General features: G+C 41.7%; 1 protein-coding gene across 1 annotated transcript in view; it reads right to left on the bottom strand.

Moving 5' to 3' along the window:
• ALK (ALK receptor tyrosine kinase) overlaps window positions 1-26,845 on the bottom strand; it is a 713,383-nt gene that overhangs the window by 514,056 nt on the left and 172,482 nt on the right. Inside the window, exon 3 of the mRNA XM_063441954.1 lies at window positions 12,208-12,363. Coding sequence (XP_063298024.1) covers window positions 12,208-12,363 — 156 coding nt within the window. The remainder of the gene's footprint in view (window positions 1-12,207; window positions 12,364-26,845) is intronic.

The following is a 26,845-nucleotide window of genomic DNA, read 5'->3' as shown; positions in this document are numbered from 1 at the left end:
GGGATAATTTTATCTGAGCATTGCTTTACTATTGCCATGGGCGTCTGTGGGGGGGGGGGGGGGGGGGAAGGGGCGGGAGGGGACCAAGCCAGGGCACTTGCCCCTCCCTGGATTTTTCAGCTTGTTCTGCTATTTTTCATGTGAGATTGAAAATACATTGCACACCGGCGCTGTGTGTGGAGAAAGGCAGAGATAGGAAGCTACATCTTATCCCTGCATCTCTCTCTTGACTGAATCCACAGGGGAGCAACTCCCAGACTGCAGAGACAGCCTACAGATCAGGTAAGTGAGGCATGGGGTGGCAGTCTATAGATCGGGTAAGTGGGGGATGGTGGGGGCAGCCTATAGATCAGGGAAGTGAGGGATGGGAGGGCAGCCTACAGATCAGGGAAGTGAGGGATGGGAGGGCAGCCTACAGATCAGGGAAGTGAGGCATGGGGGGCAGCCTACAGATCAGGGAAGTGAGGCATGGGGGGCAGCCTATAGATCAGGTAAGTGAGGCATGGGGGGCAGCCTATAGATCAGGTAAGTGAGGCATGGGGGCAGCCTACAGATCAGGTAAGTGAGGCATGGGGCAGCCTATAGATCAGGTGAGGCATGGGGGCAGCCTATAGATCAGAGAAGTGAGGCATTGGGGGGCAGCCTATATATCAGGGAAGTGAGGTATGGGGGGCAGCCTATAGATCAGGGAAGTGAGGCATAGGAGGCAGCCTAGAGATCAGGGAAGTGAGGCATGGGGGGGCAGCCTACAGATCAGGTAAGTGAGGTATGAGGGGGCAGCCTATAGATCAAGGGAGTGAGGCATGGGGGGCAGCCTATAGATCAAGAGAGTGAGGCATGGGGGCAGCATATAGATCAGGAAAAGGAGGCATGGGGGACAGCCTATAGATCAGGGAAGTAAGGCATGGGGGCAGCCTATAGATCAGGGAAGTGAGTCAGGGGGGGCAGCTTGTAGATCAGGTAAGTGAGGGGAGGGGGAAGGCAGCCTACAGGAAGGGTCAGCAAGGAGCAGGAAGGTAAAGTAAGAGAAGGAGCAGAAAGGAGAAGGAATAGAAATGAGCAGAAAGAAGGAGCTGGAAGGGACAGCAAGGAGCAGAACAGGTAAAGTAGGAGAAGGAACACAAAGGAACAGAAATGATAAGGAATGGTCTGCAAAGAGCAGAAAGGGACAGAAGGAGCACAAAGGTAAAGGAGCAGAAAGAATCAGAAGGAGCACAAAGGTAATGTAGGAGAAGGAGCAGAAAAGGGTAGCAAGGAGCAGAAAGGGAAAGCAAGGAGCACAAAGGTATAGTAGGAGAATGAGCAGAAAGGGTCTGCAAGGAGCAGAAAGGGGTCAGAAACAGAAAGGAGCAGAAGGACACAAAATAAGCAGAAAGGTAAAGGAGTAGAAGGAGCCAAGGAGGAGAGAAGACAGTGTCATATGAAAAAGAAGACTGTGTCAAATAAAGGAGAAGAAAAGGAGATTGCAGCAGGAAGGACAAGTGAAGTGAACCCTCCACTTTATTCTGGACACCACATCATAAGGCTTTGGTACCTGGGCCTGGCAGGGAAACTTTGGACCTTCTCATGTCCCACTCCCCAGGTAAAAACAAATATCAGTGTTAATGTGTTCACTTTTATTTACTGAGTGTCAGGAAGCACAGAGGGCCGCTGGGGAGGGGTGTCGCTGATTGGCTAGAGCGGTCATCTGACACTCTAAGCCAATCAGTAGATCCCCATTCATAAAAAAGTTAAACATTTATATGAACCGGGAACTAGCAATTGGCTTAGAGTGTCAACTGACCACTCTAGCCAATCTGCAGCCCCCATGCCTGACGTCAATCTGCACTTCCTGACACTCCGTTTCAGAAGCCGAATACCACTGAGCGACTTGGAGATCTGGAGCTGGAGGAAGCCTTTGGGGTTAAACCCCCATTTGCTTAAATGAACACTATAGTGTCAGGAATACAAACATGTATTCCTGACACCATAGTTGTGATAACGCTATTCACCCTGGCTTTATGTGATAATGACTATGCCCCTGACACTGTCAAAAATGGGCACCAGCAGGGAATGGGTTAATTTCTACCCAAGCATTACATTATGTGTTCGCTGCTCTGTAGAGTAGCAGGTCAGCAGCCTTCATAACATTATATAAAATGATTGCGTACAGTTGATTCACTGGAGTATTGTCTATTGAGACATAATGACTCTGGAAAATCCTAGGAAATCCCTAATTACCCGAGGCTGGGCAGTGAAATACCCCGCTGTTATAGCTGATCTTTTTAACTCTTTACTGTGTCACTGGGAGATTTTAGTTAGATCCAGAGAGGGCAACGTTACCGATGGATCTCTCTGTGACAGTTTGGTAATAATAGCAGAAATCACTTATGGTAAATGGACAAAAATGCTGCCTTTTCTACATTTCTTTCTTTACTTATAAAAAACCCTCCCTTTCACTGCAATAGTTCCCTCTGCTTATTGAATTTAAAACAATTTAGCAATCCTGATCATGCCTCTTTGCAGAGACACCTGTACAGTATGCATACCTTGGCAGGTCATTAAAAAATTACATACTTCGATTCAGAAGAATGAGTAATAGTTAAATAGACACTTTAAGCACCAAAACAACTTAATTTTAAAGAAGTGGTTTTGGTTCAGAGACACTTCCCATTTTTTACAATGTAAACGATCACCATTTCAGAACATTTGGACTAAACTCCCTACTTGTCATTGTCAATCTGACATCCACTCGAAGCACCTGTGAAAATAGTCTTTACAGTTGGCATCTTTACTAGACATGTGCAATTCGTTTCGGTCCGAATTAGAATTAGGACAAATTCTGGCAATTCGGACATTCCCTACCCCTAACCCTACCCCTAACCCTATTAAGTGCCGAATTGCCGAATTTCCAAAGTGCCGAAGTGCCGAATTTCGGAAGTGCCGAACCGAATTGCTGAAGTCATGAATTTCGGAAGTTCCAAACTGTACAGAATTGACGAAGTGCTTCAGATTTTTAAAAAGTGGCAAAACAGGAGAGAGAGGTAAAATTAAGGGAATGATGACAGGAATCTAACCCTAGCCCTAACCCTTACTCCAAAACTTCCTCTAACCCTAGCCCTAACCCTAAACCTACCCCTAACCCTTACCCTACCCCTTACCCTACTCCTAACCCTACCCCTAACCCTAGTAGGATTATGGTTAGGGTTATGGGGTAGGGTTATGGGGTTAGGGTATTGGTGAAAGTCTCGAGGTCCCGAATTTTAGGAGTCCTGAATTTCCGAATTTCGGAAATCCCGAATTTCAGAAGTGTCGAATTCCCGAAGTCCCTGATTTCTGAAGTGCCGAACCGAGCCAAAGTGCCAAATTTTGGAAGTCCTGAATTGCTGAAGTCCCGAATTTTGGAAGAGCCTAAGCACATCCCTAATCATCACCCTCCACATGACAACATTGAAATATCTTACTACATCTCATAGAGAAGTATTTGATTCAATGCAACCCTATGAGAAACATCTGTTTGGTGGAGCACCGTGTTGGCCACGGATACACAGCATGTCCCCAATGCTTCTCTAAAAGGAGCGTTGTATCATCACCATTGTTAATGAATTAGCGGGATGAACAACTCAGTCACAGGTAATTTAATTGCTTTTGATTTAATTTTTTATTTGGGAGAGGGTGGCCCAGTAATCTAAAAGGACAAAGAAATACATCTAATTTCAAAAATATTATATATATACAGTTAGTGTGTTCCTTTATACATATACACCACAGAGAGTTCACTGCAGCTCATTGTGATGGTCTTCTCAAAGGGTCAGTTTATGCTCCAAAAAAACTTTACACAGTCCCCGCACATACTCTTAGCTTTCTCTACACCGGTTTTGTCCATAAAACTCATTGATAGTGCATACAATGCACAACTTTGACTGTGCTCTCTCTCCCAGGGAAAGAGTGAAGTTATGGACTCACGTTTGCTACACACAGTTTAGTTTATTAACAGTTAACCACACTGTGTGCAAACTGATAGCAGGTATGGGAAGGTATCATGTATGATGTATGGAACTGCTCCTGGGGGGATAGACTACTGATTCCATTAATAAAAGCAAACCACAGAGACTGAGTGGCTCCTGATGGGTGGGCCCAATCCTGCTGAGGGAGGGATTATTGTGCTTCTGATAATTTCTATTACACAGCAGCAAAGAAAAAGAATTGCGATAAGTGTTTTCTGCATATATTCATTGTAAGATATTGGCAACATATACCCACCAAAAGCAGTAAAGGCTATCACAGAAAAAGTATCACTGAAAAAGAACAGAATAAAAACTGGGGTATTCCTAAGGCTATCATGAAGTGCAAAAAAATATATATAATTGTGAGGTTTTAACATGGTCTAGGAATATACAGTTCCTGGTTGAAAAATTACTGGAGAAAAGGAGGATCTCTCAAAAGCTTTGTAACCGCAGCCGGTTCCCCTATTTACCACTATAATGTCTTAAAGCATAGCATTTAACAGGGCTAACCATATAAATCCATTACAATAATTTATAGCAGAGTTTATAAGATTAGGGTATATGCTTGCAATCAGTGCTGTATTTGCCATGAGGCAAACAAGGCATTTGCCTTGGGCGGCACTTTCCAGGGGGCGCAAAAACCGCCATCCCCAAATGCCCGGGCAAATACCTTGTTATCCTGGTGGCAGTCGGTTAGCTGAGTTCCAGGCGGGTAGCGAGGGAGCACTGATTTGTGAGCTCTCTCTGTTCAGCTCCCTCATATTTCGGGTATCGGCATCACTCTGCGAGGCGCGAGGGAGCTGGGCAGAGAGAGCTCACAAATCAGCACTCCCTCACCGCCCGCCTGGACCTCAACTGGCCGCCCGCCTGCCTGCACGCCTGCCTTCCACAACAGCCCACAACAAAATTCACCCAGCTCTCCCAAAGGTAGGAAGGGTAGGTAGATTTAAATTAAAATTAAAAAATTATCTGTGAGTGCTGGTGGGAAATCTGTGTGTGTGTCTGTCTGTCTGTCAGTGTGTGTGTATGTCTGTCAGTGTGTCTGTATGTGTATGTCTGTCAGTGTGTGTCTGTGAGTGAGTGTATGTCTGTCAGTGTGTGTGTTAGTGAGTGATTGTGTGTGTCTGTGAGTGAGAGTGTCTGTGTATGTCTTTCAGTGTGTGTCTGTGAGAGAACCTTTGTGTCTGAGTGACTGTGTGTGTCTGTGAGTGTGTGTCTGTCAGTGAATGTGTGTTTGTGTCTGAGTTATTGTGTGTGTCTGTCAATGTGGGTCTGTGAGTATGTGTGTATGTCTGTCAGTGTGTGTCTGTGATTGTGTGTGTCTGAGTGATTGTTTTCTTTTAATGAAAGCAGGTGAAGGGCAGGATGGGTTTATAGCGGCTGGTTCAACAGATAATCTAGTTTTCTTAAAGGGACATCCTAGACCTGTAAAACGGTTTAGCTTTAGCTATAGCTTTATGTTTTTATAAATTAACCTTGTTACATCCTCCTGACTGTCAATCAGACAACCGATCCTGTAACTTCCTGGTTTGGTTAGCTCAGTGGAGATACATTTAAAAGGCAGCAATTGCACAGAGCACCTGCCTTGCAAAGACTTCTCATCGAGCTGAATTAGGAAGTCTGTGATTGGACAGTCACAGAAAGTATGGGTGGGGTTAGAAGGGGGAGGGCTGCTTTCAGATACCCCAAAATAAAAAAAAAATCCATAATTAAATGCATAATTAAATGCATGCATATTTTAATTGGAGATATGCCTGCTAAACAGTGATTTTTAAAATTACTTTTTATTTGGGCAGAGGAGTATCTCTTTAACCGTCCATAGGATAATTTTAGAAACCACTTCCACCACTTTATCTTTAAAAAGATTAACATCCCAGCAGCCGCTCCAGGGTAGGATATTCTCTCAAAGTGAATGCCTATTATAGATTTTTCTAATCAAGTAAAATATATCGAAAGTGGAGATGTTTTAATTTTACAAATACCAAAACCTGTTTTCATTATAATATTAACTCCCAAGGAAATCAGCACTGAAGATCATATGGTTGGAGGAACAATGTAATAGACAATTGTCACCATAAGATGAGCTTTAGATCCAGCTGTTTTTCCATCATATCATTCGCTCACACAGACCCCTCTCCATAGCTACATAATTACAGAGTACGCTACCCCCAGATACAAATATATATCCAATGGAACATAATCATCTCAAACAGTGATAAAGCATTAAATATAATGACTTGAAATTTAATTGAAACACATTTTTTTTTTTAAAGTACTTTAAAGAGCAATAAATAGTTGAATTAATTTCTTCTTCTTTTTTTTTTTTTTTTTTTTTTTTACAAAATCAGAAACTACAATTAAATATAGGGAGAGCTGACATGTCCGTGCATACAGTAAAATATATTTTATAACAGACAATCTTTCAACTCATTTGCAGCTTAGCCTCTGGGATCTGGGTGTTAATTGTGAATTTTGAAAGCATTAAAAAACGTAACATTTTTAAACAATTTGGGGTGGGAGGGGTTTGGGGATGGGGACTGAAGCCGTGCAGGTTTTACGCCCATATCTCCCATACCAGTCAGAGTTCTTATTGTATGAAGACAATTGGATAATCTTGGATTTAAATTATATGACCTTTGCCATATGTTATGTATTAGTGATATACATGAACTGGGTACTCTGCCTGTTCGTTAACACAAATAACAAGAGTAAATCCTAAGTCTCCAGCTCAGCAGGTTTAGCTGCTCTTTGACCAAACATTAGGATGAAGTGCAATCTGTGTGCTTTGTCCATGGCATGGCTGCTGGTGGAAGATAACACGGTGCTAGCATTTCGGTGACACTTGACCTCTAGGATTTTCAATGAATATCTTGAATTTACACAAAATGGTAAATTGAGCACAAACAAACAAAACAACAAAATCTAGTGGACATCATTTCTTGAACACAGAGCGGAGTAAAAGGAATGTTCAGAAGAGGATAGAGAGACTCATACGAGGTGACAAAAGGTCATGACTTAATGAAGAGGATGAGAGTCAGTAAAAGGATCGTATTGGATTCAGTTTGCACACCTGAGAACATGAAGCTGAGACTATAGTTTGGAATGTGATCACCAAACTCAGATGACTGAAATCTGCAGCAATGACTGATACATATTGATTTCTGTTGCATAGAACGAATACTTTAAAGTGTACACTACATAGAAACATAGACTGTGACGGCAGATAAGAACCATTCGGTCCATCTAGTCTGCCCAATTTTATAAATACTTTCATTAGTCTCTGGCCTTATCTTATAGTTAGGATAGCCTTCCCACGCATGCTTAAACTCCTTTACTGTGTTAACCTCTACCACTTCAGCTGGAAGGCTATTCCATGCATCCACTACCCTCTCGGTAAAGTAATACTTCCTGATATTAATTTTAAACCTTTCCCCTTTGATCCACCAAACCATGTGTAGCCAGTTTGCACTAGTGGTGGTGTAATTGTAGGAGAAACGTATTCTTAGTAAATACTAAACCCACTATGCCAGAATAATAATTATTTTGTTTCTTTATGGCAAACATTCCATGTGATACTTCCAGCAGGATAATCTGCCGTTTAATGAACTTATTCCGGTCACATGACAGTGAACGTGGGTTACTTTGCTGAATGTTTCCAACACCTTGCTAAATTCATGCCTTTAAGATCTCTGGCTGTTCTGGACACAAAGTAAGTTATACACAACTGTGTCAAGAGGAGAGTAAATATATTAGAATGTCTTCCCACAAATAAATGAAATATATAATGCATTGTAACAAGCATTTCTGTCACAAAGAATTCATTTCATTCTTTCTCTTAAAATGGATAATGAAAACAGACCGGACAGAGGTTTTACAAACAGGAGAAACAGCTGTCATTGGGACCAGATCGCTCCTGAAGCTTTATTGTAACAATCTGCTTGTGGTGTCCCTACCAGTCACGTGTAACTATGTGGGCCCTGGATATTACCTATTGATCACTTGCCATGAAGTATCGGTGTGCAGGGAATGCTGTAGCTCTCGTTATGGTATTTCTGAATTAACATTCTATGTGAATAGGTTTTAATTCAATGCTCATCAGCTCATAACAAAAACCTCTTTGATCAGCCTCACATTACCACATAACAAAACAAATGGTTAATAAAGGTCCCTTATAAAGACTTTGATTTGCTTTAACTAAGAAGGGCACTTATCAATACAAACATTGATTTGTGAAAAGAAAACAATTGGATAGAAAAAAAAAGAGCCTGCCATGAAAAATAATATAAACGGCAGATATTCCAATTGCCCAGGAAAGTATGTATAACCTTGGAGTCGATACAGTATGCGCTGAGATCTACTACCTCCATTCCATCCCCTGCTTTCCAGATCAGGTGTTCAAACCTTTTTATTCAAAGGGAATATCTTACATGTATAACTTATTTTCTTTGTTTATCCTTAAAATAGTTCAATCTGGAAACAATGTCCCATATAAAAAAATAAAAAAATAACGTGGTATTTTCTAGTGTTTATGTCTTTCTGTGCATTTCATAATCAATGATTTATCACTAACATCCATTGCTAGAAGCACCATTCTTGGCCTGGAGGATCGTGATTTGCAGTATTTCAGTTAAAAACTGCATTTTCCAGGTATGAAAAATATAGATTTATTTAACCTACTGGCAGCCTAGTTCTAGACAATGTTTTGTCACATTTTTACCAATCCTTGGTCCCAAAATACACATCACACACACTATAAGCAGAAGGAACATTTCTCACTTAAATGGACACTTCAGGCCCTATAACCATTTCATCTCATCAAAGTAGTTATGGTGCCTGGAGTCCAAGGTGCTGTCCCAAAGTTCAATTTTAAACTATTATTAATCGGTCGTCATTGAATGCCTGTGGCTCTTTCCCCAACTTGAGGAAGGGCTACGGTGGATTGTAACGCTGCATTAGCCATACAGACACATACTATCGATGCTGGCTTATTACTGCCACCCATCACTGGTTGGCTAATACAAAAGAATAAGCCTGAGCCGCAGAGAGGGGGCACAATCTAGGTACCCCGGGAATGTACATTATTGGTTAAGTCGATTGAAAATGCGGTACAGTGAAATGGCACCAGGAGACACCATAACCACTTGATGAGTGATCATGTGCCTAGAGTGTCCATTCAACTCAAGTGAGGTTTCTTGACAGTCCTTTAGTTAAACTATCCTCGGCTGGAGCCAGAAACCGCGAAAAGAGCAGCAAGATGCAGTAACACAACTGATTTCATTCAATATTGCAATTTGCACTTATCCTAATGGTCCAATTTATTCAATAATATTTTAGGTTGAAAAAAATAAACACTTATTATTTTTTCTTTCCATTATAAATACCATTGCATTAGGATTTTGTAGATATTTTACTTTATTCGTAAAAGGATATTAAGCATTTGGCATTTTTCCAGAGCTTTAAAATCTCCAGCAAATAATAATTCCCATGATATTATTTGCTGTACGATCGAGCGTTTTCAGAATTAGCATTATAAAAGCGATGAAATCTCAGTACTATATGTATTTCCTGAACAGCAAGGAAAGAAATAAGACATTATTAAAAATAAATAAATCAGTAAGTAAGTAAAGTGGGGGAGAAAGAGGAGGCATAACTATAGCGGTCATTGGGATTGGAGAGAAAACCAAACTCCAGAATTCTGGATGAAGCAATTTTCCATCAGTGGGATCCCACCTACATAGCTGGTTATTTATGGGTCGAAGAAGGAAATATGGTCCACTGGTGGCACAACTCTCTTTCTTATTTGACTATTTTATCACCAGCTTATGTCAAAACCTTCAGTGACTTTCCAAACACATTTTTATTTGGGAATTTCACAGATTATTATTTTGCTATGACCAGTCGGTACAGCGATACCCAGGTAGTCTTTTGCTAGATTTTTGAGAACCTATCAATTAAATTACAGACATGAAAGTTTTGGTTTTCAAATTTCAAGTTCTCACCAAATGATTTGCCGGGCGCATGTCACTTATGGGAAAAAATACCAGCTCCCACCTGTACCCCATCATAACATACTATTTTAACTTTTTAATTTATTGTAGAGCACTATTATTACTATTACTATTATTAATATTGGTATTTCTATAGCGCCAACTAATTCAACAGTGTTTTACAATATTATGAAAGGGGGAAACTTACAATAAATTACACAGTGACACAGAGTTAATGGGTAGATGAGGGCCCTGCTCAAACAAGCTTACAGTCTAGAGGAGGTGGGGAACAGAAACACAACAGGGCAGCAAGGGTGAAAGCCACCAAACAAGGTGGACAAGTAGTAGAGCTGGAGGTGAGAGTGGAGTGTGGCTCCTTAGGAGAGCAAGAGACAGATTTGGATAAGTATAAATAAGTTACTCTGGGAGTCCATATGCATTTCTGAACAGATGTGTTTTGAGGGACTTCTTACATAATTGAAGACTAGGAGACAGTCTGATGAGGGTAGGCAGACTGTTCCAAAAGAAGGGAGCCACCCGTAAGAAGTCCTGCAAGCGCGAGTTAGCAGTAAGGGTGTGAGAAGCAGACAGGAGAAGGTCAACGGCAGAGCGGAGAGACAGAGAAGGGGCATATCTATAAATCAGGGAAGAAATGTAAGATAGGCTAGAGTTGGTTAGAGCTTTATAGGTAAGGGTTAGTATCTTGAATGGACACCTACATATACCTCCCATATACTAATAAGATAAGAAAAGGAGATCATATATGTTTTTACATTTTAATGTGGTGGCTGGCTAGCAAGTGCTTGCCACCCGCCTTATGATTAACCCATGTGCCACCAAGGACAGTGCTGCCAGAAGTCAAATATTTGGGATTGTAACTCCACATGGTTGCATTTTTTTCATTATATGTCCAATGGGAGTTTCAAAGTTCAGGATTTCAGATGAATTTCCAATTGGGCCAAAATTCGAACATAACGAGATTAACCCAAAACCGAATGCACAGATCTACTACTCATAGCATGTAGACATAAGGCGAGCAAGTAAAATTTTGATCTTATCAGTCAGGAGTCCTTTTCACAATTTCCAAGTTTCTCACGTGTCTTTTGGAAAACTACAAATGGGATTTGATGTTCATTTCCAGCAATGATTTCATTCTCACCACTTTCAAATTGAAGAAATGATCTCTAAGTAACCTGGCTTCCTGCGTTTGACTGGGCACAGCGGGGATTTTTGCTCGATCGAGCAGCTCACAGATAGTGGAGTGCTGGGAGCTAATCACCTCGTGGGAAAATATCCCAGGGTCGGCAACGCAGGATGTCAGAAACTTCATTGTCTTTCTCTACGTCTCTAACTGTCCATGTGGAGCGTAACTTACACAAAATACAAGACAGAATGCAGAGACTTATAAACTGTTACACCATTACAAAATGGCCACCGAATAAAAACAAATAGCTATGTTATTAATGTGTAATCAGAATTACATTTTATACAGGCCTATTAGACGAAAATTAAATTAAACAGTTGAGAATGTTCTTTTAAAAGATTAGTAAAGAAATATTCAGATTTTCAGTTTGTAGGTAAGTGACTTTCTGGATCTACTGCATTGTTATGACCAGGGAGCACTGAATTTACCCATAAGTCTTAGTAACACTTAGCTCTGGTAATTTAAGTCATATGAGCTACTATTGGTAAAATTCGTGTGGATCAGTGTAAAGCTGGTCTTTTACGTTTGTAAGAGAAAACTTAAAATGTTTACACCAATTCTAAAAAGATTTATCCTTTATCTAAGAGGATATTTTGAAAATGTACGTCACTGAATGAAACTTCCTTTGCCATGTGGGAGACGTTAATGACGCACATGGGTTTAGTGTGATTTCACTGAATTAAACAGTGATTTTAGAAGCTGTGACAGAATTACACAAGCCACCTTATCTCTTATTTCTGTATTTGTTTGACAACACACAATAAACCATTTTTATTCGCAACACTGCCAGCAGAGAATATTTAATTCTAATATTCCAGATGACAAATGTATCAAGTATTTATTAAAAGGACACTTCAAACCCCTACATAGCTAAACATACTGGGTGGCAATTTCTTTGACTGTAGAAAGAATTCTCAGAAGTCTATTTTCTAACCTTGTCGATCCGTTACATCCAGTAAGGGTTTCAAGTGACGTGTGGGCAAAGTGATAGATACAATTGTGAAGTTGTGACATTTCCTCTCTTTCCTACCTGTTGAGGAATTCTGAGAATAGTCTTCTTTGGGCCCATTCAGAACGTTGGCTCGCAGTAGTTCCTCTGCCGTAGTAATTCTCCAAGTATTTTCAGGCTTGTGTGTAGAAGGCAAGTAATCCAGATTGCATGGGAGCTCAAAGTCACAGTCAAAATCTAAATAATACAATAAAAAAAACAAGACAATAAAACACTTATAAACACACTGTCTAAATAATCAAACACAAAATGCAGACAATGTATACATCAAGGAATAACTTTTACTTTTCTAAGTGGAACTCTGTGTAATTGATCCAAATAGATTTACTAAGTGTAGAGCCAATAAAACCGGCTCAGGTCATAGCACGTAGGAGGCAAAAACAGATAATGACATCAATAATTGATACCGGCTTCTCTCATCTCTCTAAAGGTTCGTATGCATTAAAAACAGCCACCAACGAGTGCAGAAAAGGCAGCAGAAAAACTAAATGATTGTCAGCAAGTTTTTTCCTCTCTCGTGGATTGAGCTTTCTCTAAACCATATTTCGTTTAGTATGGATTTAGTACTTTATCGTATATTCACTAAGTGCCAAGGTATAATCGCAGTGCACTTTATTTTGGGTTGTTTTCAAATCAAGGAATATATCTGAAATGTTCTGGAAAATCCATGAAAATCCTATTATGTGTATTACTGCTTTGAAAAGAGTATTACAACCAACATGCAGGCTGTAACGAAAAGCCAGCGAAAACCAGAAATGATATAAAGGCAAACATCAATGGTGACTTCAAATCTTAGAAATATATCTAACGGTCCCAGCTTCTTCAATGAAGTAAAAAATAACGTTCATTCACTTCTTAAAGCAGTACAAATGAACAAATATTCCTCAAGGCACCAACACTGCTTGTGCCCTCCGAATAGCAACAATAGACCTATGTGTTCTATATAAAACTACTTCATCAGTTATACTTAAATAAAGCTACACACCATGAATAATTGTGCTCTATCACTTGGGAATAAAATTAACCCATAACGGGAAGACCTTTCCCTTCATAAAAAAAGGCAAATGAGTTCAGATTTTAAAGTGACTATTCCCTTAAATAATGTAATGGCTAAAACACATGTATTCACTTAGTCAGAGCAGCTCATATGGATAGCCTAAAGAATAGGTTTACATACAAGGCCACACATAATACGTAATTCAATATGTATAAAACCAAAATGTATATAACATATAAAAATTTAATGTAAAGACTGGTAACAATATAAATCAATAATAGTAATGGGAGATATCCCACTCCACATAAAGTCTATTGAGAGACCTCTTGGATAAAATACAGAGTCCACCTCTGAATCCAGTCAAAAGAAAAACAATTATGTTCTAGCAAAACTCGGACAGCCACCAACATTATATCAGTCAAAGCATCAGAATAGCCACTATGGTGCACTAAATTATATTGTAAAGCTTCAAGGTCCTTATCATCTAGTATCATAGAATAGAGGGCTTTAACATATTTTGTAACCAATGTATAACCCCTTGGGCACTTAATCTCTTTCAACAAGGCCAACACAAATTTTGTATTGTGGTGATAGCTCTGTAATCTCAAATCTCAAACTGTACCTTATGTAACTTATTGTACCTTGTGTACCTTATGTACCTTATTGTACCTTATGCACCTTATTGTACCTTGTGTACCTTATTGTACCTTATTGTACCTTATGTACCTTACTGTACCTTGTGTACCTTATGTATCTTAATGTACCTTATGTACCATATTGTAACTTATGTACCTTATTGTACCTTGTGTACCTTATGTACCTTATTGTACCTTGTGTACATTGTGTACCTTATTGTACCTTGTGTACATTGTGTACCTTATTGTACCTTATGTACCTTACTGTACCTTGTGTACCTTATGTATCTTAATGTACCTTATGTACCATATTGTAACTTATGTACCTTATTGTACCTTGTGTACCTTATGTACCTTATTGTACCTTATGTACCTTACTGTACCTTGTGTACCTTATGTATCTTAATGTACCTTATGTACCATATTGTAACTTATGTACCTTATTGTACCTTGTGTACCTTATGTACCTTATTGTACCTTGTGTACCTTATGTACCTTATTGTACCTTATGTACCTTACTGTACCTTGTGTACCTTATGTATCTTAATGTACCTTATGTACCATATTGTAACTTATGTACCTTATTGTACCTTGTGTACCTTATGTACCTTATTGTACCTTGTGTACATTGTGTACCTTATTGTACCTTATGTACCTTACTGTACCTTGTGTACCTTATGTATCTTAATGTACCTTATGTACCATATTGTAACTTATGTACCTTATTGTACCTTGTGTACCTTATGTACCTTATTGTACCTTGTGTACCTTATGTACCTTAATGTACCTTATGTACCATATTGTACCTTATGTACCTTATTGAACCTTGTGTACCTTATGTACCTTAAAGCGGCACTGTCATGCCGAACTTACCTTTCCTCAATCTCTTCCTCTTCTCCCCCTTTCTCAGGATCTGTTCTTCTTTTCTTCCTGTCTTCTTTAGTTTTCTTTAAAATCATAAGACAAAGTAGGGACTCTTTGTCTTATGAAGGATTCCTCTGCTTGACCAGCTCTGACCAGCGGAGGAGCAAAGTGTGCTTCATTTCCGCTGGTCAGAGCAATTTTCCCATGATCCCTATCTTTCCTCCCTGTTCCCACGATGCTTCCTGTCAGTATTGCCGAACGTCCTGTCACTTAGACAGAACGCCGGCAAAACTGCAGAATTGCATCCTAACAGAATGAGAAGAGTTTCTCCATTCGTGTTAGGATGCAATTCGGTACTTTGTTCGGATCGCAATTTCATTCGAATGAATGAAACTCTGATCCTATTCGTGCTGTGGCTGCATCTTGCAGCCGCTTAGTAGATAACTCCCTAATTCCCACGGTATCAGGGAGCTATCTACTAAAAGGCTGAAAGACCTAAATTGGTCTTTCAGCCACATTTACTAATACTAAGTAAAGATGACTTAGTATTAGTAAATTATGCCCCTACTCACTATACCGCGAGTAGGGGCATGTCTATTAAACAGTGAACAGCCTGTGGCTGCTCACTGTTTAAAAAAAAACACAAAAAACTACTAACCGCCCCCCTCCCCCACCTGCGGGTGGGGGCCCCCTAAATAACAATTAGGGGGGGACCTATTGTCCTCTTCCCCGGCCTCCACCCATGGGCGACGGGTGGGGGTCATAAATGACAATGGGGGGGAGCTACTGTCCATCCCTCCCCCGGCCCCCACCCCTGAGCGGTGTGTGGGGGCTATAAATCACAATGGGGGGACCTATTGTCCACCCCCCGCCCCCACCCCTGCGCGGCGGGTGGGGGCCCTAAATAAGGATAAGGGGGGGACCTACTGTCCTCCCCTGGCCCCACCCCTGAGCGGTGGGTGGGGGCCCTAAAAACCAATAAGGGGGGGACCTACTGTCCTCCCCCCGGCCCCAAACCCCTGAGCGGTGGGTGGGGGCCCTAAAAAACAATAAGGGGGGGACCTACTGTCCTCTTCCCCCGGCCCCCACCCCTGAGCGGTGGGTTGGGGCCCTAGGAAAACAATAAGGGGGGGGACCTACTGTCCTCCCCCCGCCCCCACCCTTGAGCGGTGGGTGGGGGCCCTAGAAAAACAATAAGGGGGGACCTACTGTCCTCCCCCTGGCCCCCACCCCTGAGCGGTGGGTGGGGGCCCTAGAAAAACAATAAGGGGGGGGACCTACTGTCCTCCCCCCGCCCCCACCCCTGAGCGGTGGGTGGGGGCCCTAGAAAAACAATAAGGGGGGGACCTACTGTCCTCCTTCCCGCCCCCACCCCTGAGAGGTGGGTGAGGGCCCTAGAAAAACAATAAGGGGGGGACCTACCTACCCCTGGCCCCCACCCCTGAGCAGTTGGTGGGGGCCCTAAATTAACCCCCCCCCCCCAATCAAGGTGACTAGGGGTCCCAAGCCACTAGTCACCACCCCCCACCCAAATAAAACTATCCCCTACCTACCCCCCTCACCCTAAAAATAATCAGGGGGGGGGATAAAATAACTAACCTGTAAACAATGTAATAATTTTTTTGCGTAGTTTTTTTTTTTCGTCTGGATTTTTTTTTGCGCTCAGGTTTTTTTTTTAATTTTAAGTTCGACGGGTATGATGGCTTTTTATTTGGCCTTTTTTGGGGCTGAAAAATGAAGATTTTAGAAAAAAGAAGACGCCAAATGGTAAGTTTAATTTTTGTTTACAGGTTAGTTATTTTATCCCCCCCTCATTATTTTTAGGGTGAGGGGGGTAGGTAGAGGATAGTTTTATTTGGGTGGGGGGTGGTGACTAGGGGCTTGGGACCCCTAGTCACCTTGATGGGGGGGGGGGGGGGATTTTTATTATTTAGGGCCCCCATCCGCCGCTCAGGGGTGGGGGCCAGGGGGGGGACAATATTATTGTTTATTGGGGCCCCCACCCACAGCTCATGGGTGGGGGCCGCGGGGAGGACAGTAGGTCCCCCCTAATAGTTTTTTTAGGGCCCCCACACACCGCTCATGGGTGGGGCCCGGGGGGAGGACAGTAGGTGCCCCCCTTATTGTTTTTTAGGGCCCCCACCCACCGCTCAGGGGTGGGGGCCAGGGGGGGAGGACAGTAGGTCCCCCCCCTTATTGTTTTTCTAGAGCCCCCACCCACCGCTCAGGGGTGGGGGCCGGGGGGAAGGACAGTAGGTCCACCCCCTAATAGTTTTTTTTTAGGGCCCCCACCCACCGCTCAGGGGTGGGGGCCGGGGGGAGGACAGTAGGTCCCCCCTTTTTGTTTTTCTAGGGCCCCCACCCACTGCTCAGGGGTGGGGGCCAGGGGGGAGGACAGTAGGTCCCCCCTTATTGTTTATTAGGGCCCCCACCCACCGCTCAGGGGTGGGGGCCGGGGGGAGGACAGTAGGTCCCCCCCTTATTGTTTTTCTAGGGCCCTCACCCACCGCTTAGGGGTGGGGGCCAGGGGGGCAGGACAGTAGTTCCCCCCCATTCTTATATAGGGCCCCCCCTTATTGTTTATTAGGGCCCCCACCCACCGCTCAGGGGTGGGGGCGGGGGGGGAGGACAGTAGGTACCCCCCCTTATTTTTTTTAGGGCCCCCACCCACTTCTCAGGGGTGGGGGCCAGGGGGAGGACAGTAGGTCCCCCCCCTTATTGTTTTTATAGGACCCCCACCCACCTCTTAGGGGTGGGGGCCAGAGGGGGCAGTACAGTAGTAACCCCCCCATTCTTATATAGGGCCCCCACCCACTTTTTAGAGGTGGGGGCCGGGGGGAGGACAGTAGGTCCCCCCCTCCTTATTGTTCTTTAGTAGGTTATTGTTTAAACAGTGAGCAGCCGCAGGCTGCTCACTGTTTAGTGGACATGCCCCTACTCGCGGTATAGCGAGTAGGGGCATTCGGGAGATTTTAATCTCCTTTGTGCTATTATGGGGGTCATATTGACCTCCATAGAGTGAGAGGGGGACCTGGGGGGCTTATGAAGTGGTGGGGAACACTGCTCCCTGCCGCTTCTGTCTTTACATATTACAAGGAGGGAGCTGCAAGCCGGTAGCTCCCTCCTTGTATCAAACTGAACGAACAAACGAACACTGATACTCAGTGTTTGTTTGTTCGTCTGAAATATCCATTCATTCATACGTCTGTCTGACTAATGAATGAATAGATGAAATTCCCGTTCGCATGTCCAGGTGTTTCACTGGGCATGTGCGGGAATCTCACAGTCTGTCTAGTGTGGGCAGATGACGTGTCCCACAAGGACTTCACATACCCACACAAAGATGACGGCACCCTGAATAAAGATCGGGGCAGAAAATAAAGATTAATAAATAGGTAATATGGGGGGCTTATGGGCATTTGGGGGTGACTAGGGGGTCAGTTAGATGTAGTGGAGGCGGGAGGGGGGGTTAAAAAAAACGGAATTAGGCCATGACAGTGCCGCTTAAATGTACCTTATATACCGTATTGTACCTTATTGTACCTTGTGTACCCTATTGTACCTTGTGTAACTTATGTACCTTATTGTACCTTATGTACCTTATTGTACCTTGTGTACCTTATTGTACCTTATATACCTTATTGTACCTTGTGTACCTTGTGTACCTTATGTACCTTAATGTACCTTATGTACCATATTGTACCTTATGTACCTTATTGAATCTTGTGTACCTTATGTACCTTAATGTACCTTATGTACCGTATTGTACCTTATGTACCTTATTGTACCTTATGTACCTTAATGTACCTTATGTACCTTAATGTACCTTATGTACCGTATTGTACCTTATGTACCTTATTGTACCTTATGTACCTTAATGTACCTTATGTACCGTATTGTACCTTATGTACCTCATGTAGAAGATAGGCATGACAGGAGTCTAGATATCAATTTGTTGCCCTCCTCCACCACTATATCCACGATGGCATAGGGCCTCACAGTAACATATTTACATAAATATGAATCTAATAATACCAAGTAAGTATCAGGATCACTCAGTAGGTGGATAGCTTCATTATATTAATAAAATGATTTCAAAACAACAATCGCACCACCTCTATCAGCCTTTTTAATTACAATGTTATCATTACTCTGACTCCTTAAGGACTGTTCTTTCTTTTTTTTATAATTACATTTCTTTAGTTTGCCTTCCTTTCTTAAATTACTTACTATTTTCTACACCCTCAACAAAAATGGGCAGAAATGTGCTGGTAAAATGTTGTCTTAAATTCAATTCTAAAATATTAAATATGTGCAGCAAAGCTGAAAATAGTTGCTGCAGAACACGTAATGAAATTTACAGACAGCCCTTCATACCATCATACTCCAAGCATCTCATGTGGTCCTGGTGGTGGAATCCAAGAAAATCTTTCAAGGTAAATAAATAGAGCTCAGAGAATAGCCCCTGGCCTTCAGCCTTTATGAAGAGCAAATTAAGGATTCAAATAACTGGCATGGATAGATTTGGTTTCCTTTTAGTTTAATTAGATACAATTAACATCAGGATTTAATATGCTGGCCAGTGAGAATAAAGTAATGAGGGAAAATGCAGACTTGATAGAGTATTGAACCACAAATGTTCTATGTTTACAAAACCTATATGACCTCTTCTGCATATGCTCCTTGTCTAAACTAAACTTTGGAAACTTGAATATTCTTAGCACGAGATCTATATCAACAATACTTTTATTAATACTGAATTTTGACGAATTCTCAAACAGCCCCGTGATTCCACTTAAAGAACCTGGCTGATCCCAAATTGAAGATGATAACGCTCTAATGAAATGACACCACAATGCACCTGTCTAAATATATAACTGTGAATAAAATGAGTTGCACACAATGAGACACTGAGATCTTGTAGAATGAGATAGTGTCTTACATTAAGAAACAGTGGAAGTATTCAAAAAACAGATGTGAAGAAGACTGAACTTGATAGATAGGCAAAGAGAGACAGACAATATTTATAGACACATTATTGGAGTTCTACAGACGGACAGCTAGACAGACTGAGCAATAGATAGATCCACACAGTGAGGGAAAGACAGACAGATGTTTAAATGAAAACTAATAATTCAATTGTTACTTACTCTATTGCAGGGGTTGTTTTAGAAGATAGATGGCATGCATAACGACAAAATGACTAGGAAAATGTTAGCCTTTATTATTGTAATATGAGTAATATTTTAATATTAATCACTTGTTGCCTGAGTGGATAAAAATCAATAATTACAACAGCAACAAAAATAAAAGTAAGTAATTTCAGTCAAATCAGATTTTTTTTTTTTATTTAAACCAGTTTTCTTTCTAAATTCCAATCATTTTTTTTTATTATTTGAAATTGATTTTTTTGTAATAAAATGCTTCTGGAGGAAAAATCCGTCTAAAGACAGTTTTCTGTTTAGGATACATTATGGTCCAAAGGTTACTCAGCATGACACAGGGATTCATTTTGTACCACAAGGTTGTATATTCATACAATATTTAAATTTTTGCTAAATTAAATCTATTAATTCAAGTTTATTGAACTTATGTCTGTGGAGATAACACGCACTTTTACACTGAGAAAATGTTCGGTAAACAATTCCATTGTTTTAAGTTGTTTTCCGAACATGAGTGATGAATCTATCAAACTGAAAATAGCTCACCTTGCAATCATTTCACCAGTATCTATTTATGTATTTAGTTTAAAGCAAAATCACTTCTGATATAACTGTTAAACTAATCTGAAACATTGTTGTTCTAAGTATTAAATCTTCATCTGGTTAAGAATATTTAGGTTTTTAACAATTGGCAAGACTGAGTCTTAAAAATCATGATTGAAATTGTGTCTTATTGACAAATCATTAAATTCACGATTTAAATCAACTTGATGTATATCAAATCCACACTGCTTTTTGTTGCCATATTTATATCCGTTTTTCTACTGAACATGCTACATTAGGCATTAATACAGCACTGTATGCCCTGATAAATACCACTGTGTTTCCTTGACATACCCAGGCGTTAGGTAGGGATACAGTGCAATTTTGTGAACAATGGTATTTCGGGGGATAAGTTTAGACCAAAATAGTAGGTGGCTATGTAAGATGAGAACTCCACAGCAAAGTACCAATATTTGCATAAAGTCTCAGAACCAGGAGGGTAGATTATTAGCCCAGGTGGAATAGTTTTAGACTGTGGATCAACATGTTTTAAATACATTTAGGTAACCCTCTAGAAGAAGCTGTATTCTGTTTGCCTGCCATCTCCTTGCTGTGCTGGAGTCGCAGCCCCATTATACACCCAGCCGTTATATCTGACATCTGGAGCAGTCCATCCCTACAAGGGGTACAATTTTACCTTGGGAAAACCTGCGGTACCTTAATTAATAGCCACGCTGGAATAGCAGCTGTGAGAGCATAATCTACTATACTTATTTCTAACATGCACCACAGGGGCTTAGTACACGGTGTCCCGGGGTTAATACACTTCTACAACAAAGCTAAGTTGACAATAACATCAGTGAAACTCTATGACGCGTTCAATAGTATGTGGAATTAATTCAGACCTATTGTGTAACGACAGAGTAGTATACTATCCCTCCGTACACAGTTCAAGAGTTGAAGCAAAAGTATTTTTTTTTTATTATTCTTTATTTTTGCGTGCTGCAAACCCACAATAGGTTTTCCATATGCATAATAGCAGGTATGAACAGATTTCAACAAAGATTATACAATGCATGTGTCAGAGCTTAGCACAATTTTTTCTTTTAGTTATAACAAGCAGATAATCCTAGGTGGTGAGTAAGGTCTAGAATATGTGTAGCTAACGTATGAGATTGTGGTTTTGTTTCCTAGGTCATGGGTCAGTTGCGGAGGTCTGGCCCAGTGTGAGTGTTATTAGTGGGCTGGTCGTGGTTCTGGTTCCTTGCTTGGGTCAGTATGGGTTTGGTAGAGGTTGCAATGCTGGTTGTTGAGTCCTGTTAATAAGTCTTCAGTATGCTCTACCTCTCGGTAGAGGTGTAGTTGGCTTGAGCTCAGTAGAGACTACTGATGAGGGGTGGTAGCCCTAACCTAGGGGCTGTCGGGGGTGTGTGTTCTGTCTTGCGCCGTGATACGTGTTCTGTGGACGCGGTATTGTGTGTCAGCGCCTTCTCTAGCAGGCTCTTATAATAAGCATTAAACTAGTGTCGTAACTTGTGTAACATTAACAAGTATGCGTGTGCAGTAAATGGTATATAGGCATTTTATAACATGAACATTTTGTATTGCCTTTGAACAGGCAGGGGTAGGAGACTTCTCCCCCCCTACCTATCAGGTGGCCTGTGTGTCCAGTCTCTGCCTTCTTGGAATGAATATTTCCGCGGTTGCTGGGTGCCAGGCTTGGGCGGTGTTTTGGTCGGGTTTGTTCGGTAGGCCCAGCTTCGTTAGAAGTGCGGGTGCTTCAGTCCCCGAGGAGAGTTTGTGGGTGACTAGTAAGGAGCGTGGGTTACCCCAGCGGTATGGTATCCCCGCTGCACGCAGCTGACTGGTGAGTTCACTGAGTGATTTTTTCCATTGGAGAGTGGTTTTGGTTAAGTCCTGATAGAAGGTTAGTTGGGACTCTTCGAAATCCAGTGGAGTCTTGCCTTTGATCGCATTCATGATGTGCCCCTTGTCTTGGGGTAGGACACAGCAGACAATGACATCTCCAGCAAGCGTGGTGGCGGCTCTGGGAGGTGTTGGTAAGCGGTATATCCCCGCGAATGTGAGCTTCCTTGCAGTTGCGGGTGGTAGTAGTGATTGCATGAGTCTCCTAATATAGTGTGGTAGGTCCTCTTTGCTTACTGAGGCGGGTATGCCTCTGATTTTAATGTGATTGCGTCGGTTTTTATCCTCTTGTGCTGCCACTTGTACTGTCAGGAGTTGGTGGCTGTGTTGCAGCTGGAGGAAGGACTCCTTCAGCGTGGAGATTTCTCCCTGGATCATTCTAACTTCACTCTCTGTATTGACAACTTTCTCTGTGATCTGTTGCATGCTCGTTTTGAGCGCAGGTAAGTCTGCTGCCAGCAAGCGTTGTATGTCCTGCAGCATGGTTTGCAGTTGCTGCAGGTCCTGCTTGGTAGCCAGATCTGTGGTTACCTGCTGGGGTGTGGGTTTGGGCAGCGTGGTTTGTTTAGGTTGCATGGCCCCTTGTGTGACTCCCTTGGAGGTTTGATCTGTGGGGGTAGCCGTGTGTGGGAGGTCTGGGCCTTGCTCGGCTGCCATTTTGGCGGGTGCCTGTCGTTGGAATAGGGTGCCTATGTCAGACTGTGCTGTGGCAGTACCTTGTTGGGATCTTTGTGATCTGCGTCCCATCTCCGTGCTTTCGTACTCTGAGTCCTGTTGCAGCTCTCCCACCAGGCGTTCCAGGCGTACTTTCCGCCCAGCAGGTACTCCAGGCCACGGCTGCTCGGTGTGTAGTAGGCCCGAACTTTGCTTTTCGGTTTGGCCTGCCTTGGGGTATACCGGAAGGGCATCAGGTGATGCGGGATGGTCTCCCCTGTTCAGTGCTGTGGGTTTTGTGCCTGGATGGCATTTAGTTTTTGCGATATCGAGCGGATTGTGTTTGTATTTTCAGGAGCTGCCAGATATGGCATCTGGCCTGTTTCACTGCTAGGCTCTGCCCCCAAAGCAAACATATTTTAAAAAGAATTATACCTGTTCTGAAGACAAAAGTGTGTCTATTCATTAATACGTTGTGTTTTTTGTCATTTTCCACCACTTTTACCGGTTACTATAGATTGGAGAGATAGAAGTCCTACAGCCGAATTGTTTTGACTTTCTGTATATGTGTATTGTATGTTGGATGGACTGTAAAGGCATTTAAATTGCTGTACATATCAATACTATGACAGTTTGACAGCTATTACGCACACTGCCACTCATGTCTTCCTGTTACAGAGCTGGGACAATACAGAGGCTTATAATAGCAAAGGCCATTGTGTCACTGGAACGAGTGACAAAATCTGTCTCTGCTGATCAGAGTTCTGAGCCAGAAAATTGGCAACAGCAAAAATGCACATAAAGCAGCTTTTCATGTATTTTGTAGACTTAGGACGATTCTTCTCTAAGACTCTCGGATTTATATTGCATTGGGTAAGGGGATAAGAACGTTATTTACTAAACATCTGCCGTAGAAGAGAATATTGCTAGCAAGACTATGAAATTTCTTGAAGGATACAATTGGGAAAGAGGTCCATTGAAAGAGAGGTGAGTTAAGTGTTTTGGACCATTCCTCCTGTATTTAAACTGCTAGTTATTTCTGACATGGAAAATAGATCAGATAGTGAATGTTATAATATTTGTGATAACGGAGAGTCGATCCCTGTACTTACCTCCAACACATGGTCCCATTGCCGCAGTTGATACCTAATCCCATGCTTTAAACCACCGCAGTAGGCTACCCCCTTTTTTTCTTTACTTTCTTCCCGCTTCTTTTCTTCCATCTTTCTCTCCCACCCTCCCCCCCCTCTTCCAGGACACTCTTGTCCCCCAACCTACTGCCCATATCGTGGCTGACCAATACCCCTGTAACACACAGCCCACTGCAGCCCAACGCATCTTACAGTTACACACAAACTAACCCCTCAGCCTAGCAACCTGTGTTAGAATTCCAACAATACTTTAAAGGTTGAGGTACATAGGCGACTGGACTCCAATTGAATAATATGGGCTTGGAGCAAGGGAAGACCCAGGATGAATGCGAACACAACAGGACAAGTACAATTCAGAGCTGGATGTTGTAGTCTAAATTTGCTATGCTTAAATACATATGATTGTTTACCACTGTTACTTGGTCTACCTACTGTCATGACTATGTTTACCACAAAAAAATATAACCTTTGTTTGTCGAAAATACAGAAAATAAAGATTGTCCAAAAAAAATAAAACATATTTATGATTTTTTAAGCAGAATGTTTCTACTGGGTTCATCAAGATTTTTTTCTTCTTATAATTTTCTTTGTCACTTCTGTCTTTGCACCGTCCAATAAAGTACTGTCCAGACGTGGCCCTCGTACCGTTGCAGGACTGACTATAGTTACGTAATTTATGGCTAGTGATAGAATGTGGCTGTGAGTTGGAGAGTTGTAATTTATCAGCTGTTTTATTTCATAATGTGTGATCCTGTGTACTGTTTATTTCTAGATTGTAAGCTCTTGAGAGCAGAGTCCTGTAACATTTGTAATAGTCTCATTTATTGTTAAATTTCCCCCTTTTTATAATATCGTAAATCGCTGGGGAATACGTTGGCACAATATAATTGCCATTAATATTAATAAAACAACATATTTATAATGTTTTAATGTTTAACATTTATCCACGTATAGGTGAATAACAAGGTTTGTTTTCGGTAAGTTAAATATGTAATCCATACCTTAAAGGGACACTACAAGCACCAAATTTACTATTTACTTGCAAGCGCGCTGTCTTGGCGCTCCCTTCCACCATCAGACTCTCCCCAAGTTTTCAATCGTTTAAGAAATGCCTTGAAACCCATCTCTTTAGGAAAGCTTGTGGCCTCACAGAGAAACCTCTACCTCACATACCTGTCTCTTGCGCTCTCCTAAAGGGCAGCACTCTACTCTCTCCTCCAGCTCTGCTTAACTCCACCTTATTCGATTGCTATTTCCTGCCATAATGTTTTTTTTTTTTTTTGTTTTTTTTTAAGTATTCTGTGTTTATTGGTTTAGTATTTTGGCATAGAATAGAACGTTACAGAAAGGAAACGTTGCACAGGTTAGTACATATATACTTGCATTATGGGTCTACAGGTCCGCTGAGTATGGTAGCAGTAGACAGTTCCATGGTTATACCATTTAATCAATACATTGAATATGCGTGAACACCTTGGCCCACATTTCCAGGTGCCCCTGGATTATTCAGGGGTTTTGTCCGTGGCTGTCCTAATGTGTGTTATGCCCTACCTCCTATAAACTGTAAGCTTGTTTGAGCAGGTTCCTCTTAAACCTATCGTTCCTGTAAGTTTTCTTGTAATTGTCCTATTTATAGTTAAATTCCCCCTCTCATAATATTGTAAAGCGCTACGGAATCTGTTGGCGCTATATAAATGGCAATAATAAAATTAAAGGGACACTATAGTCACCTGAACTCTTACTGCAGTAAGATTGTTTCCAACTTTCAGATACACAGGGAACTGGGATTGGTGGATTGGCTTCATTTTAATCCAGGATGATGGCTTTAAGTACAAAAGGTTATTAAGGATTGAAAATGATTTAAAGGGACACTATAGTCACCAAAACAACTTTAGCTTAATGAAGCAGTTTTGGTGTATAGAACATGCCCCTGCAGCCTCACTGCTCAATCCTCTGCCATTTAGGAGTTAAATACCTTTGTTTATGAACCCTAGTCACATGTGACTTGCACAGCCTTCCATAAACACTTCCTGTAAAGAGAGTCCTATTTAGGCTTTCTTTATTGCAAGTTCTGTTTAATTAAGATTTTCTTATACCCTGCTATGTTAATAGCTTGCTAGACCCTACAAGAGCCTCCTGTATGTGATTAAAGTTCAATTTAGAGATTAAGATACAATTATTTAAGGTAAATTACATCTGTTTGAAAGTGAAACCATTTTATTTTTCATGCAGGCTCTGTCAATCATAGCCAGGGGAGGTGTGGCTAGGGCTGCATAAACAGAAACAAAGTGATTTAACTCCTAAATAACAGTGAATTGAGCATTGAAATTGCAGGGGAATGATCTATACACTAAAACTGCTTTATTTAGCTAAAGTAATTTAGGTGACTATAGTGTCCCTTTAATAATTATAGTAGCTATGGCAGTGGTTGTGGTGTCAGGGAGCCATCCTTACTATTTTTTTTATTTTCCGTTTAATATCCGGCAGCCATACATGATTCTTTCCCGCGGACATTATTCGGGGAAGCGCTGCTTACCCATTGAATTAGCTTAGAGACAGTTGCCAGGAATAGATTGCCCTGAGCCTGGCTGTGAATAATACTGAGTGTGTGCACAGCTCATGCAGGTTCACGTTTATTGGCTGTGAATAATACTGAGTGTGTGCACAGCTCCTGCAGGTTCACGTTTATTGGCTGTGAATAATACTGAGTGTGTGCACAGCTCCTGC

Source organism: Pelobates fuscus, chromosome 2, assembly GCF_036172605.1.
Source record: "Pelobates fuscus isolate aPelFus1 chromosome 2, aPelFus1.pri, whole genome shotgun sequence".
Lineage (NCBI taxonomy): Eukaryota > Metazoa > Chordata > Amphibia > Anura > Pelobatidae > Pelobates > Pelobates fuscus.
Note: the sequence above shows the minus strand (reverse complement) of the source record. Positions and strands in the feature narration are given on the sequence as shown.